Here is a 17509-nt window from a genome sequence, read left to right as displayed (position 1 = left end):
GACTGTAAATTGAAAATTCAAATACCATTGCCCTAGTCTAGTGATCATTTCAACATTAAGAAGGCACCAGTTTCAGCTCAAATCTGCACTCTTGCTGTAAATTTATCCCCTTTTTAGACATTACCTCAGATTGAACCAGTATTTACAACCTTAGCATGCTTTTTAGTCCTACACTGTACTTCTGACCCCATATCCTTTCTACTAGAAGAACCATCTACTTTCACCTCTGTAGCAGTATATTCTCCAACTTGCTTACTGGCTGTATAAGCTTTTAAGGCCCGTGCCTGGCAATGACTTTAGCAAGTGGAAGTAAATGCTGCAATTGGCGTGCCAACACGAATCACAGATCACTGGAGCATCTACAGAGATGCGAGCCACACTGCTTAGAGGGAATGTTGCATTACAACATTTTCTCTCTTCCTCTACCTCAGATCATCTGCTGCTGGAACTTAGATCAATGTCCTTGTCACCTTTAAATCCACCCACATGAATGTTGTCCTAGCTTTTCATCCTCTGTAAATTATAGCTCATCCAAATTACTGCAGCCCATATTCCATCTCCAGCACATTTATTACTGTTGTTCTTCCTGAGCAATGTTGATTCAGTCCTTTTAATATTTCCAGTTTAGACTTCTTTGCCTTGTTTTAAAAATCCTTGATCACTTCTTCATAACTCAAACCTCTTTTATCCCTATAACTCTATCAGTACTTACCAATCCTGTGACTCTGACACACAAGCCTCAAGTGATATTTATAGCTCAGAAGGGCAGACTTTAATGGTAGAAATTTCTTGGAAGCATTAGTAACATTAAATCATTAACTCTGTGTTTCTTTTAATTTTTAATTTTTTCAGTAAGCTTTTGTATTTTCAAGCTATATGTATTCACCTGAATTAGAAAAGTAAATAGTAGTGAAAATAGTGAGAAAATTATTTAAGAATTGTAGTCAATGACTGATTCATAAATATTAATTTGACAAAATATTGAGACACTTGATGTTGTTTGCTCCTCATTGTTCATTTCTCATTCTTCTTTGATTATTCTTGGTAAATTTGATATATTTTGTTTAATCACTTTGATAGTTGGTAGTTTAATAAGTAAGTTGTTAGTTGGATCAGGTTTTATTTTTGACCTGTAAAATTGTGATGGTCATACACTTGTGACTTGTGAAGTTTCTGAGGCCTGCCTTAGAGGCCACAATACAGAAAATTGTTAAAATTAGTAACATTCTTCATTTCAGTCTACTCTGCCCTATGAGCAGCATATTTCATAGAATTACTGCAATGTGGAAGCAGGCCATTTGGCCCATCGAATCCACAGCGTCCTCCGAAAAGTATTCCACCCAGACCGTGCTCCACCATCCCTGTAACGCTGCATTTCCCATGGAAATCCACCTAGCCTGTATGTCCATGAATATTATGGGCAATTTAGCATGGCCAATCTACCTAGCCTAGACATTGTTGAACTGCAAGAGGAAACCAGAGCACCCAGAAGCAATCCACGCAAACACAAGGAGAATATCCAAACTCCACACAAACAGTCATCTGAGGGTGGATTTGAACCTGGGACCCTGGTGCTGTGAGGCAGCAGTGTGAGCCACTGAGCCCCCATGCTACTGATTTTGCTTCATAATCACATTCAAGAGAAAGTGACAATATGTGGAAATTAGGCATAATTAATCAAAATTATTGAGCTAGACTTTAGCCACATAGTTGAAGTTTTAACTTCCAGTCTGAATGAATGCCCAGAATGAGAAGAAGTGACACATGACCAATGAGAAAGGGCTGTCTACATTTTGATAAGACGTGTTCTGAGAAAGGTTCACTGCATCCGACATGTTAACTCTCATTTCTCTCCACAGAGACTGCCAGACCTGCTGAGCTTTTCCAGCAATTTCTGTTTTTGGTTTTGATAAGCTCTGTTACCTGCAGCATATCTCTAAACATTCAATCGTGATTGGCAGTGCCAAAAAAGGGAAGATTTTGGAAGTGACTCCGACATGTATCAGTACAGGTTGAAGAGTAGATCCCCTGTTGCCTTCTATAGTGGCAAAGAAATGTCAATTTTGCGGGAAGAGGGGCCAGATATTCAATTCTCTATACTATCTGTGAGTGATCTAAAACAGCTGCACATGTTTCAGCACTTAGCTTTAATGATTAGCTTCTCAGCATAGTGATCACAAAAACGCAACCACTGAGTGGTCATGTTGTGGCTGTACAGTAACATTGATTAGGCCGCTTTTGGAATACTGTGTGCAATTCTGGTCTTGCTGTAGGAAGGATGTTGTGAAACTTGAAAGGATTCGGAAAAGATTTACAAGGATGTTGCCAGGGTTGGAGGGTTTGAGCTATATGGAGAGGCTGAATAGGCTGGGGCTATTTTCCCTGGAGCTTTGGAGGCTGAGAAGTGACCTTATAGAGGTTTATAAAATCATGAGGGGCATGGATAGGGTAAATAGCCAAGGTCTTTTCCTTGGTGTAAAATCAAGAGGGGCCTGGATATGGTGAATTAGCCAAGGTCCTTTCCCCAGAGTAGAGGAGTCCAGAACTAGGGGCCATAGGTTTAAGAGGGGAAAGATTTAAAAGGCATCTAAGGGCAACCTTTTCACACAGAGGGTGGTGCATGTATGGAATGAGGTGCCAGAGGAGTGGTGGAGGCTGGTACAATTACGACATTTAAAAGGCATCTGGATGGGTATATGAATAGGAGGGATTTAAAGGGATATGAGCCAAATGCTGGCAAACGTGACTACATTAATTTTGGATATCTGCTCAGTAGGAATGAGTTAGATCAAAAGGTCTGTTTCCATGCTGCACATCTCTCTGACTCTCTCTGAATGAGGGCAAAATAAAAATGGAAAGAACTGCAGATGCTGTGAATCAGAGAAATTGCTGGAAAAGCTCAGTAGGTCTAGCAATATATGTGAAGGGAAATCAGAGTTAACGTTTTGGGTCCTGTGACCCGTCCTTGAAACTAGGGGAGGGTCACAGGACCTGAAACGTTACCTCTGATTTCTCTTCACTGAATGGGGGCTCATGGCTATTACAATGGTTTAATCTACTTGTTGTGAGACTGCCTTAGTTGGCAGCAATTTTGAGTTTGTTCAAGCCGTACTGCAGAAGTTGAGCATAAAATCCACATTGAAATGCCAACAGAACATTACGGCAGATCCAAGCCAACAAATTGAGGATTAAATCAAGATTTCCTCGATTTATTGGGTCAACATTAAAGATACTCCATCAGAATTTTCCCAAAGGTTTTCCAGCTGGCTATTTCCAGTATCTCTGGCACAGCAGCTAAAATTGTCATTTCTGCTGTTTCTTTAAGAATTTCTATGCTCATCCATTGACATTACAGAAGCAGATTAGGAGAAAAACGTGCTGGAGAAACACAGCAGGCCAGGCAGCATCCGAGGAGCAGGCGAGTCGACGTTTCGGGCATATGCCCTTCTTCAGGAATCAGGCTTATGCCCGAAACGTCGATTCTCCTGCTCCTCGGATGCTGCCTGGCCTGCTGTGTTTTTCCAGCACCACATTTTTCAACTCTGATACTCCAGCATCTGCAGTCCTCACTTTCTCCCAGATTAGGAGAACCCTGTGTTTTGTTTCTTGAACAAGAACAGGAAGTTCTCGAAGTGTCCTGGTCAACATTTATACCTGAAACACCTGTCATAAACAGAATCGTTCATCCAGACAACCATCATTACATTTTAATCACTCCCCAAGTGCTTTAGAATATTTCTAAGGCATTTAACTCCTGTATGAATGCAGATTTTGATTTCTGTTCACATCGACAACTTATCTTGCTCAAAAGTGAGAATGAATTGCGTGTCTAAAATCATGAGCCATTTGATCTCAATATTGCCATATTAATTAAATGTGATTTTAATGGAGCTAATCCAATGCCATTTGGAGTATTATATTAACATTTCCATGCATGATATTTCCTCCTGTCATTAAACTTTCATAATTTAAAAAAATTCTCAAATGTTTTGATTGCTCATTTCTCAGTCTTGCTTCATGACCTAGTGAATGAGTTAGATTAAGGTTTTAAGACGGACTCACCCAACCTCATTCCTTAGTCCTAGTAAATATTTATATGATAATCACAGGTTATATATTGCATTAATTCATGCAAATAAGATTAATTAATGTAATACCTTTGTGTTGTGATACTCAGAGAATGAAAGTGATATTGGTTCAGGCAGAATTACAAACGAATGAAAGAAGCAATTGAGAAAACTTAAAGATTACAGGCATGTTATTTAGCCAAACATGTTGGGCAATATACATCACATTTATCTAGTACAATTACATATATAGCCGAAATGGCTGTACTTATAACATACCTGTGAAATTTGCTGTCAGAAAAGCTGCAAGTTAAAAATACAAACATTTCTAACTTATTAAAAATGTGTTGGACTTTTATCTTGGCATCAATAAGTTTGAGTAAGAGCACCTTTATGACATCAGGAATTGGCTTTTAGCATAGCAAAGAATAGTCAGTTATAATATTAGTATAGCAACAGTGAAGGTCCTTTTACAATTTTACTGATTCACTGAAAAGTAATAATCAAGTCTAGTATTTGCAATAAGAAATGACTGTGACCACTTAGAACAGGATGTTGCCTTTTAGGAAATGGTACCTTATAAAACATTGTTTTTCAGCAAGAGATTCATATTTAAGACATCACCTACTTAGCAATATACCTAATGCAAGACCAGCTCATTGAAGTTTAGTGGATTACCATGGTTGTGGTACATACATGTTAACATAAATACATTTCCTGTTGAAAATATTTACTTTCACAGTATGTAACTGTTTTCTACGAAGAGGTGCAACCTCAAACACATTTTTTATTGTTTTTAAGTTACAAATTTATTAAGCAATCCCATTACATGGTACAGTATTACAGACAAACCTCATTAATACAAACTAATTCTCTCTTGCAAAGATTACCATGACTTCCTATTTTACCTGCCCTGTAGGAAGTATTTCTTGTTAGTTTGATGTTCTGTGCAATGTTAAAAGCAAGTCCATGTGCATCACTTTGTTCTCATTTGAACAACGTGCCATCAGTGCCTATTTTCTACTTTGGTGTAAAAAGTTATGAATCATTGAAAATAAGCCTGTGTGGCTGCTGTAGGAGCTTGTTTAGATCAGCCTGTTGAGGTTTAGTGGATTCCATGACAGTTTTCAATTAATTTATTCATATACACTGTATTTCCTATTGCAAATATTTGCAGCATTATCAATGAATAGGGTTGATTCACAGTAAGGGAAAGGAATATTCCATAACAGTTTGTAGTAACAAAACTTGTCTGTATTTTGTCTGGTTAAGGTATGAAAGGCAAGGCTGTCTCCTTACATTCTACTTTAAATCCTACCTTTATTTTCCAATCTTTATGGGTGTCCTTCATTTTGACATCATAAAACTGCTGGGGCACGGGGAGGTGGTGGTTTCCCATAGTTTATGTGTGAGCCTGCAGAATACTATATTTGTTTCCCACCTTAATACTCTCACCTTTTTTTTAACCAGCAGAATGAGTGTATATTAGTAATGATCTTGATGTTGTCTGCTTCCTGCTTCCTGCAGTTGCGACAAACCCGTTCTAGGTGCTCTTGGTTGAGCTGCTTGAGCAATGTGTCCTGCCCACCATTTCCTGGCCCCACTCTTGCTGACTGGACTCTTGCAGGCCTCGGCCCATCGTCTCAATTGGTAGGAAACAGGAAGCAAGGGCTGCCAATAGACAGCATCCACTGTACACGGAAAGTGTCAGGTAGATTGAGGATTCTAACATAACCTGGTTGGAAAAAGATGTTCTGTAAACTAAAATATCTTCCTTCATTATTAAAAATGTTGCTAATAATTTACAAAATACTCTATACAGTGCTTTATTTTGCTTGAACCTTATTATTATTGAATGGTATCAGTAGCTGAAAGCTCAAACTGCTTCTAAGCCTTTGCCAAGGCACTGAGCATAAGATAAACATATGGGCTTTTGTGAGGGATAATACTGTCTAAATTTCTTCACTGTCTGGAAGCGTGCAAACTCACCAAGTATGATAGCATGGCTGAGAAAAGGAAACGGGTGGAAATTTCTACATTTCGCTGCTGACTGGCATAGGACATTAGATCACAACTTTGCATCTTTGCCACCATGGCAAGGCAGTCATCTGTAAAACTCTGGAACAGTAGACACTTTATTTACTGCATTTCATTCCCATTCCCCTTCCTCCTAGAGATAATGGTGGAAGCAGCGAGTTTGAATATTTTTAAAGACCAAAGTACATAGATACTTGACAAGCAAGAGGGTGAAAGGTTATTGGGGGTTGGTGGGAATGTAGAATAATCAGATCAACCATGACCTCATCTTTTGGTGAAGTAAGTTCAAAGGGCAAGTGACCAACTCCTGCTACTTATTGATTAGTATATTGGGTGTCTAAAGCAATGCACCACTCAACTTTGTAAGTAGTTATTTTCATGTTTGAACATGGGCAGTAAGAAGATACTTTGCAAATTACAGCAGAGCATGATTTTGCCTTGCCAGAATTACTTTCTAACAACAGTTGCTGAGTAGTGTTCAGGAGCGAGAACTTTAAAAGATTGTATCCCATTTGGGGACAGTGATTTCCCGCCCCTGTGTCAAGTTTGTTAGCAGGGGCACAAGTTACTCTTGGCAACAGAGAAGTGGTCAGGTTTCACCAGGTTAGCTCTTGTGGCAGCTTGTTCCTCCAATGCTGGTAAAATGCCAGCAGCAGCTATAGGAGACCCATAATTGGCCAATTATGTGGCCTAATTGGCCTTTAGACAGGAGGGACTCTGCCACTAGTGAAGTGCTATAGAGGAGGAAAGGGAATACCAACCTTTCTTCTCCTAGCTTATACTAGGCCTTGTGAGTTCAGAGGGCCAGCAGAATCCAGTCCACTGAGAACATTGTGGATAGAATGAATTTGATGAAGGATTACCTGTGCAATAAAAGGAGTGATGAGAGCCCCCACTCGTGCCATCCCACTACACGTTCCTAATCCTAATGCGCGGGTGGCAGTTGGGTAAACCTGATAGAAATAAAAATAGTGAGATCATAAAGTGAAGGATGACAATTGAAGCTGGTCTAAATCATTTTCTATTACTATTTTACTGCTCAGTGTCTCTATAAAAGGAAGTCAAAGCAAGGATCACATCCAGAGGAGGAGAGAGTACGAAATGGTGGAGCCAAAAACATGTTGGAAGTGAAATTTTCTGAAGAACAGAGATTTCAAGGTGGAAGAAACTGGGTAGAATTTCCAGAAACTAGCAGAAGGGTGATTGAATCTGCAGCCATTATTGGTAGGGTATAAGAAATGAAGAACAAAGTGAGAATGTTAGAAAAGGAAATGTTCATGTGGGGAATTAAGCCAAGAGAAGATCATTACAGTACAATGGAATGAGAGACAATAAAGGGAATTGGAAATAAGAACAGGGATTTTGTAGAGAACTCACCAGGGAATTGGGGACCAGTGTAGCATGGAGAAAATAGGTGATGTGAATCAGGGTTCAGTGTGAGTGCAAGCCCAAGTTGCAATGTCTTGATTGAGTTGGCTAGAGAGAGATATGAGTTTTGGAGGCAGGACACAGTTGCAAGATTGTAAAACAGCAAGATCTTTAGGTGCTAATGTACTGGAATTTCGGTACTGAAGGTGATATGAAGGTAGTGAATGATACAGTGATAAAACAGCAGGCAATGTAGTGTGAATTTGGGGGAGAAAGCTGAACCTAATACTTGCAAAGAATTTGATACTAACATTACAAATTTCATACACATTTAGCCCAAGATTCTTGACACCTTGCAGTTCATCACTATTCTCTTAAATGCACCACTCCCTCTTGACACATGCATATTGTTTGAGGGAATCTGAATTTAACTCTTGGTTTCAGAATCTTTATTCTACTTTAATTGCCACCCTCAGATGAAAATAGTTTTTTAAAAATCAGTCAATTTAATAGTATAAATTCCAGTCAGTGAACTGTACTCAACTCTCCCAATTTCATCATATCGTGAGCCTTTCTTCATACATCATCAGAATGTGGGCATCACTGGCAAAGCCACATGTATTGTCCATCCCTGGTAATCTTGAGAAGAGGATAGTGAGCTTTCTTAAATCACAGTGGTGGTTTCAGAGAACTGAGTATGTTGCTTATCCACACGAAAGGGCAGTTACAGAATCAACCATTTTGGGGTCTGAAGTTAAACAGTTCTCCAATTTACTTCTATAAAAAGACACTAATGAACCAGTTGGATTGACAGTCCAACAGTTTCACATTTGCTTTTATCGAATAATTTAAAAACTGATTTGTGAACTGCCATTGTGATTTTCTGGATTGCCAGTCAAATAACATAACCATTACACGGTTGTTCTCAAGAGGAAGTGAATACCTTAGCTCCAGAATACTTGCATATAACAGCATATTGATCTTACCTCAGGAGTATAAACATATGCAGCCTGAAAACCACCTGAAATGAAAGCTCTTGCAATAAAGAGGAATACAGTGAGGGCCAACCTGCAGAAAAGAAACAGAGAAGTGGTAATCCCCATTAGATAAAGAGAGAAGCAAACAGAGTACTGGAGAAACTGAGCAGATCTGGCAGCATCGAGAGAAACAGAGAGAGAGAGTTAACATTTTGAGTCAGATTTGACACTTCTTCAGAACTGAGATAAATAATTCTGATAATATGAAAGGAATTGGAAGCAACACACAAGCATAAGGTCACCTATGTATGGAACGACAGGAGCTGGATGAGATACTAAACAAATATTTTGCATCAGTTTTTACAGTGGAGAAAGAAATAGAGGCAAGGGAACTTGGGGAATTAAATGTTGGTGTCTTGAAAACAGTCCATATTACAGAAGAGGAGGTGTTGGAGATCTTAAAAAACATAAAGATGGACCTGATTAGATGTACCCCAGGACATTGTAGGAAATTAGGGATGAAGTTGTGCAGCCCCTAGCAGAGGTATATGTATCAGCTTCAGCCACAGGTGAGGTGCTAGAGGACTGGAGGGTGGCAAATATGTTCCTTTACTTAAGAAAGGTTAAAAGGGCGGCACAGTGGCTCAGTGGTTAGCACTGCTGCCTCACAGCACCAGAGTCCCAGGTTTGATTCCAGCCTTGGGAGACTGTGTGGAGTTTGCACATTCATCCCGTGTCTGCGTGGGTTTCCTCTGGGTACTCCAGTTTCCTTCCACAGTCCAAAGATGTGCAAGTCAGGTAAATTGGCCATGCTAAATTGCCGATGGTGTTAGGTACATTAGTCAGAGCGAAATGGGTCTGTTTGGGTTGCTCTTCGGAGGGTCGGTGTGGACTGGTTGGGCTGAAGGGCCTGTTTCCACATTATAAGGAATCGAATCTAAAAAAAGAAGTCTGGAAAATGTAGACCAGTGAGTCTGACATTAGTGGTGGGTAAGTTGTTGGTGGGGCTTCTGAGAGATAGGATTTACATGTATTTAGAGAGGCAAAGATTGATTAAGGATGGTTTTGTACTAAACTTGATTTGAGTTTTTTCAGGACCTAACCAAAAAGATTGATGGTAAACGTTGTCTACATAGACTTTAGAAAAGCTTTTAACAAGGTTTCAGATGCAAACTAATTAGTAAAGTTAGATTAGACAGGATTCAGGGAGAACCTACCAAATCAATACAAAATTGGCTTGACGGTAGAAGACAGAGCGTGGTGTGGAGGGTTGTTTATCGAACTAAAGGCTTGTGACCAGCGTTGTTCCACAGGGATCAGTGCTGGGTCCACTCTTGTTTGTCATTTATATAAATGATTTGGATGAGAATTTAAGAGTAATGCTTAGTAAGTTTGTGGATGACACCAAAATTGGTCAGGTAGTCGACAAGGAAGAAGGTTATCTAAGATTACAAAGGGATCTTGATGAATTGGACCAATGGGCTGAGGAGTGGCAGATGAAATTCAATTTGGATAAATGTGAGGTATTGCATTTTGGTAAAACAAACAAGGGCAAGACATATACAGTTAATGGTAGGGCCCTGGGTAGTGTTGTCGAACAGAGAGACCGAGGGATTCAGGTACATCGTTTTTTGAAAGTCACAGGTAGACAAGCATATAGCACACTTGCCTTCTTTGCTCAGACCATTGCGTTTAAAACTTGGGACATCATGTTGAGATTGTACAGGACAGTGGTAAGGTAAAAACAATGACTGCAGATGCTGAAAACCAAAAACTGGATTAGTGGTGCTGGAAGAGCACAGCAGTTCAGGCAGCATTCAACAAGCAGCGAAATCGACGTTTCGGGCAAAAGCCCTTCCTGATGAAGGGCTTTTGCCCGAAACGTCGATTTCGCTGCTCGTTGGATGCTGCCTGAACTGCTGTGCTCTTCCAGCACCACTAATCCAGGACTGTGGTAAGGCCACTTTTGGAGTATCGTGTAGAAAGCTGTAGAAAGGATAGTATTGGAGAGGGTTCAGAAAATATTTACTAGGATGTTGTGGGGACTGGAGGGTTTGAATAATAAGGAGAAGCTGGGACATTTTTCCACCGGAGTGTATAAAGTCATGAGGGACATGGATAAAGTGAATAGCAAAGGTATTTTCCATAGAGTAAGGGAATTCAAAACTAGGGGGTATATTTTAAAGGTGAGAGGAGAGGAATTTAAAAGAGGCCTGAGGCGAACGTTTTCATACAGACGGTGGTTCATGGGTGGAATAACCTGCCAGAAATGCTAAATGCAGGTTCAGTTACAACATTTAAAAGACATTTGGATAGGTGTATGAATAGGAAAGGTTTGGAAGGACATGGGACTATATTAGTTCAGGAAACTTGGTCAGCATGGATGAGTTGGACCAAAGAGTCTGTTTCTGTGCTTTAAGACTCTATGACTGTGACTCATTTGTCTTTCATTCTGACTAAAATGTTTTTCGCAGCCAATGTGATATCTCTCATCATCTCACAATTAACCAGCAATAACTCAGAGGAGGAGTGGTCTCTAGTGCAGGTCATTGTTAGAAATATTTGTACCTGGGTACTGGGTGGCCTAAGGTGTAACCAATTAGTATTTTCAGAAGTACTTGTTTTATACACTGAGGTTTTGCTCTTGATAAATTTTCATGTAAATTTACTTTTGCTTAATAAGCCAAGAAATAGAGTCATAGATCATAGAGATGTACAGCATGGAAACAGACCCTTCAGTCCAACCCATCCATGCTGACCAGATATCCCAATCCAAGCTAGTCCCACCTGCCTGCACCCGGCCCATATTCCTCCAAACCCTTCCTATTCATATACCCATCCAAATGTTGCAATTGTACCAGCCTCCACCACTTCCTCTGGCAGTTCATTCCATACACGTATCACCCTCTGTGTGAAAATGTTGCCCGTTAGGTCTCTTTTATATCTTTCCCCTCTCACCATAAACCTATGCCCTCTAGTTCTGGTCTCCCCAACTCCAGGGAAAAGACTTTGTCTATTTATCCTATCCATGCCCCTCATAATTTTGTAAACCTCTATAAGGTCACCCCTCAGGCTCTGACGCTCCAGGGAAAACAGCCCCAGTCTGTTCAGCCTCTCCCTGTAGATCAGTTCCTCCAACCCTGGCAACATCCTTATAAATCTTTTCTGAACCCTTTCAAGTTTCACAACATCTTTCTGATAGGAAGGAGACCAGAATTGCACGCAATATTCCAACAGTGGCCTAACCAATGTCCTGTACAGCCACAACATCACCTCCCAACTCCTGTACTCAATACTCTGACCAATAAAGGAAAGCATATCAAACGCCTTCTCCATTATCCTATCTACCTGTGACTACACTTTCAAGGAGCTATGAACCTGCACTCCAAGATCTCTTTGTTCAGCAACACTCCCTAGGACCTTACCATTAAGTGTATAAGTCCTGCTAAGATTTGCTTTCCCAAAATGCAGCACCTCACATTTATCTAAATTAAACTCCATCTGCCATTTCTCAGCCCATTGGCCCATTGGCCCATCTGGTCCAGATCCTGTTGTAATCTGAGGTAACCCTCTTCGCTGTCCACTACACCTCCAATTTTGGTGTTATCTGCAAACTTACTAACTGTACCTCTTATGCTCGCATCCAAATCATTTATGTAAATGACAAAAAAGTAGAGGGCCCAGCACTGATCCTTATGGCACTCCACTGGTCACAGGCCTCCAGTCTGAAAAACAACCCTCCACCACCACCCTCGGTCTTCTACCTTTGAGCCAGTTCTGTATCTAAATGGCTAGTTCTTCCTGTATTCCATGAGATCTAACCTTGCTAATCAGTCTCCCATGGGGAACCTTGTCGAATACCTTACTGAAGTCCATATAGATCACATCTACAAGTGTGAGAAATGCTCTTACTTAAAAGTCAGCAAAGGAGCAGTACATTGATGCTTCTCCTCAGACTTAGGTTGTGTCTGCAAAGAATATTTTAAATTACGTTGCACTATTAACCTTTGTCAAAGATGGTTGGAGTAATTTAAGGATTTTGTGCAAACAGCATATTAACATAATATTAAAATAGTTCACACACATTGTTGCTCAGGACAGTAGTCACAGATTTGGTTTACAAATTTTCATGTTTACCTTTTAGTGTGAACACCACAGTCTGTCATTGTAATGGAAGAAATGTACTGAAATTGAATGTGACGTGGTAAAAATATTAAACTTTTTCTGATACTAAAATGTATAATTTTGTAATAATATCTGCATTCTTATTTATTTATTTACTCAAGTTTCTTTATTCCCTTTCAAAATCTTTTAATCTGTGCTACTTCTATTACAAAATTTTCCTTTCCTTTCAGTTATTTTTTGATTACAAAAGCTATTACCAACCAAAACGCATCTCAGTGTTTTTATATACAATTATTTAGGATTTTTTTTCCCCATTGTCAAGTCACAAGTGATCAACCCTGCAATTTGAGGCCATTTACCATTTCTAGAAACTGACACTTATTCTGGCTCCAACATCAGTCCCTCTGAGCAATAGCAAGAATGGAATTAAAAACAGTATTCCAACTCTCTGGGAACACTTCAAGAAAAAGTAACTTCATATTTTTTTTCTCATCATTTAAGACTTGCATTACAACTAAATCATTGGTGCTCAGGCTTCCATCTGATAAACTTCAAAATCTAAATTTATAGGTACAAAACAATCTTTAGAAAAACCATTTTCTAACCTTGGAAAAGAGTCAACTAGTTTCTAACAGGCCATAAGGTTGGAATATTCAGAGCAGCACTCATGATCATAATGACAGATTGCCTGTTATATGGTGTAGGACCACTATCTTGGTAGAACGGTTTAGCAGGTGCTTTATTATTTACTCTTGTTGATAATACAAAGGAAGGTAAAAAGAAATTAGAAACTTACCTCCCAACACATGCGAACAACAGCAGAGAAAAAAATGAAAAGATAAGGAAAGATACTGCCATAGTCTTCTTACGTCCAATCCGGTCAATAATCCATAATGTTACTAAGACACCTGCAGAAAGATTAATGTGACCACATGTATGTTGAACCCAGATGTTGTGACATGGAGGTTGACTTAAATGGCACAAACTATTCCCCTCTGCATGATCTTAAAAAAATTATCGCCAATTACTTTGTCTCGTCACCGTAAAATCAATAGATTCTCCAACCATGGGACATCCCAGCAGAGTTTACACATGTCTTTTGTTTTAATATTCATTCAGAGAATATGAGGATCACTGCATTTATTGTCCAGCCCTAGTTGCTTTTGCGAAAAGGGTGGTGAGTTATCTTCTTGAACTATTGTACTCTTGGTGCAAACACACACACAATGCCATCAAAAGGAAATTCCAGGATTTTGACCCAGCAACACCGAGGCAACAGCTATATATTTCCAAGTCAAGATAATGTGTGACTTGGAGGGAAATTTGCAGGTAGTAGTTTTGCCATTTATCTGATGCCCTAGTTCTTCTAAATAGTAGTGGTCATGGGTTAGGAAGGTGCTGTCTAAGGAGCCTTGTTGAGTTACTGCAGTGCATCTTGCAGATGATGTACCCTGCTGTCATGTGCATCAGTGGTGGAGGGAATTGAAGGTAGTGTTTGAGGTGCCAATCAAGCGAACTGCTTTGTTGTGGATAATGTCAAGCTCATACTTACATTAGACTCGTCTCCTAATTTTCTTCTACCTTCAAATACCCACTGACAAGTCATTCAGTACTCCCCAGCATGAACGTAGAACTAGAACATCTCTAAAGTTCTCACCTGGAAACTCTGACAATGTGGTCCAGAGAAGGTCTGTGTAATCAGTGGCATTCAAGTATTTACATTCCAGGGAACACCTTCCCTCAGGTTTCTTGCCACTTGTTGACACTAAAAAAAGAAGGAAAAGTACATCCAAGTACTCATGCCAAATGAATATTATTCACACACAAATTATTTCTCTTGTCAACATTTTCTCCTTTATCACCTGAAGAGATTCACATGAAATGTATTCTTGATTTTACTCTACATAGCCATGATCTTCCTGACAGTCATCATCCTCCACAACTTGTAATCTAACAACAGCAGAAATGTGTAATTGAATAATTGCGACTTGGTTTCTTTCCAGTATAAAGTTTAATGTAGTGTTATGATTGAAAATGCAGGAAACCCTCAGACAAGAAGTAACGGTTAGGTGATACCGTGACTGAGCTTAAAGGCTGGTCAATGGAAGGAGCAAAGTAAGGATTTTCACAAGGAGGTCCTGAGCAAACAAACTCAGAATGGGAAATGCTGCAACAAGTCTTGATCAACACATAAGTGACACAGGGAAGGAAGAATTCATTTGAAGCTGCATGAAAATTTCTAAGGAGCAATGGCAATAAAAAAAGGCAAAAAGACAACAGAGAAAAAGACTGGGTGCAAGAGCTGACAAAAGCATTACGTAGCAGATTACAAGCTATGATTTGTCCATATAAAATTTAGCTAAAAGATTAAAATTAGATTGTACATTGAAGTGCAGTTATATTCAAGATTACTTTTAAAGCTATGATATGGATGTGCCAGTGTTGGACTATGGTGGACAAAGTTAGAAGTCACACAACATCAGGTATAGTCCAACAGGTTTATTTCAAATCACACACTTTCGGAGCACAGCTCCTTCATCAGGTGAAGTAACCTGGTGGCATGTGACTTCTGACTTTTAAAACTGTTCTTGGCTACAGCACCCTTTAAAACGAATCACAGAAGTAATACTGCCTATTTACTTTCTACATAGACTCCTGGCTCAAATATGCAATATTAATACCTTTACTGAGATTGCCACACAACATATCAATGGAGCACATAAGAATGAGTGAGCAGCAGATACAGATGAGGATTCACTCCATAGTGTATTCTGTTTGGGGTAATTAGTTCATTTCCACATTATTGAAGTTAAACTTATTCTAATAACATTATTTAGCCAGTGTAGTTATTTTAGTATTTATCCACTTAACTTATTAGTCATTAGAGCAGCTTTCAGAACTACGGTCAACATGGATCAATGAGATTTGCTCACCACTACCCCATAACAACACTAGAATAATTGGGAGATGTACTTACTGCTACACACATCACCTGCCTGGAAAAGCTCTGTGGTTAATAGAACCAGTCCATAATAGGAGAAAGCATTGGAAAACCTAAAAGCAGAAACAGAGATAAGTATTATTATTCACAGTCACTGAGCAATGTAACCTTCTGTTCTTCATATCTCTTCAGGGATGTCCTCCAGAATAGAATTAGCTAAAATAATTCTACGTAAAAAGATTAAACAATGTTTATAAACTGATAAATTCTTTCTGACTTTCAATTTCTGTTATAAGCATAACATTCACATCTTTGTGTATTTTTAATCAGCTTGCTAAAATGTTCTCTACTTCCCAATATCCCTTGAAAACTTAGCAATTGTATTATTAACAATACAGGGAATGCATTGAGGGTGCTATCAAGGGAAAACAATTAATATTTTCCAAATCCAAATTGTCGACTGATACAAAAAGCCAAACATTGTCAAAGTGAGCACATGATATATGTCACGGAGAAAAACCAGCAAACTGAGAAATTCTGCTCAAGATTGAAGAGTATGAGAGATGGGTGCTCTGTGGTCTTTTCCAAATTTTGGCATAGGCAAGAAGACAGAACTGATCCATTCTGATTATACATACTCCTACTTAAATGGACACAATTCTGATAAGAGCTAGCTGCAGAGTAGGATAAGAGAGTGAACATTTATTTTTTATTGACGATACATTTTATGGATTAGTTGACTCACCAGTTGCAATTTGCAATAAAACAGCTATTGTGGATAAAAAAGCAATGGATGGAAAGATGGTGTGATTACCCCAGGATCAAGGGAACTGAGTTCGTTGATATCAAAACTGAACAATCATGGTCACATTCACTGCATAATGAAATAATACTGAGCTCCTTACTGTATTATTTATGCTTAGTCTTCACTAGTGCAAATGCGGAGGGATAAACCGGTGTTAGAATATTTGTTTATCTTTTGTAAAGATTTCACAGTTAAAAAAAAACTCTTGGTTTTATCACTGGATGATTTGAATAATAATTAATTGGTTGTTAAAAGATAGTTAGGACAAATCAATTTGCTAAAAACAGTAAAATTGGTTAATTTGACTGTTGTCTTAAACAACAGACTTACCAAATGAACCATAAGAGGACAGTGGTTATTCGAAACTGTGGTGTGAAGAGGTCCCATATACGACCACGGTCCTCCTGTCTCAAACAAGCATTTACCAAGTTTAGTTCAGTGAGGGCTGCCAAAAAGTTCAATTTACTTCACAATCAACCAGCAACTATTATCAACATTTGGATGCAATGGAAGCTGTTAATTCCTGAAATAATATACTGTTTTTAAAGTTTAGTTATTTTCTCAAGTACTGCAGATACTGGAAATCTAAACTAAAAACCAGAAAAACAAGGAAACACCGTATCAGGTCTGCCACTACATCAGCAATGTCTGATAAAGAAAAGGCCGAAGTCTAAGGTCAATGATCGAGGGACTGATAATGGAACTGCGCATTATTAACAATATGCATATTTAATCTTTTTAGTAACAATTTACAGAGCAGCATCATAGAATCTGAACAAGAGTCACCAGATTTGAAATGTTGACTCTGCTTTCTCTCCACAGATGATGCCAGAGTTGCTCCAGCAATTTCTGTTTTTGTTTCAGATCTCTAGCATTTGAAGTTTTTTTTAAATTTTAGTGTTTAACTCACTGCCGCATCTCTTCCAGATATACTGTCCTTGAAGAAGTTCTGCTCCTCCCTCCAACAGTATTGTCATTCTATCTTTCTTCTTGTTTTCCATTGTTACTTACATTTTCTCTCCTAGTGTTTGACAAGAGTCTTTGCCAAACCTCACTTCCACAGCCACATCACATTACTCAGTGTCTGCCTCCAGCTCATACATGGATTCCAACTGAAGTTTTATTCTTCATGTTTCGAATCTACCCAGGATCACAAGTATCTCCATGATGTACAACGCTGCCTAGATAG

At 39.0% G+C, this 17509-nt stretch overlaps 1 protein-coding gene across 1 annotated transcript in view; it reads right to left on the bottom strand.

The window, feature by feature from the left end:
* Positions 1-3494: 3494 nt before the first annotated feature.
* The window catches only part of svopa (SV2 related protein a), a 34525-nt gene continuing 20510 nt past the window's right edge, over positions 3495-17509 (bottom strand). Inside the window, exons 10-16 of the mRNA XM_072587924.1 lie at positions 16651-16724; positions 15552-15628; positions 14232-14339; positions 13371-13482; positions 8459-8540; positions 6968-7057; positions 3495-5802 (exon numbers count right to left, since the gene is read on the bottom strand). Of these exons, the coding sequence (XP_072444025.1) occupies positions 5611-5802; positions 6968-7057; positions 8459-8540; positions 13371-13482; positions 14232-14339; positions 15552-15628; positions 16651-16724 (735 nt within the window). The 3' untranslated portion in view covers positions 3495-5610. The remainder of the gene's footprint in view (positions 5803-6967; positions 7058-8458; positions 8541-13370; positions 13483-14231; positions 14340-15551; positions 15629-16650; positions 16725-17509) is intronic.

This window comes from Chiloscyllium punctatum, chromosome 17 (genome assembly GCF_047496795.1).
Source record: "Chiloscyllium punctatum isolate Juve2018m chromosome 17, sChiPun1.3, whole genome shotgun sequence".
Classification (NCBI taxonomy): Eukaryota; Metazoa; Chordata; class Chondrichthyes; order Orectolobiformes; family Hemiscylliidae; genus Chiloscyllium; species Chiloscyllium punctatum.
Note: the sequence above shows the minus strand (reverse complement) of the source record. Positions and strands in the feature narration are given on the sequence as shown.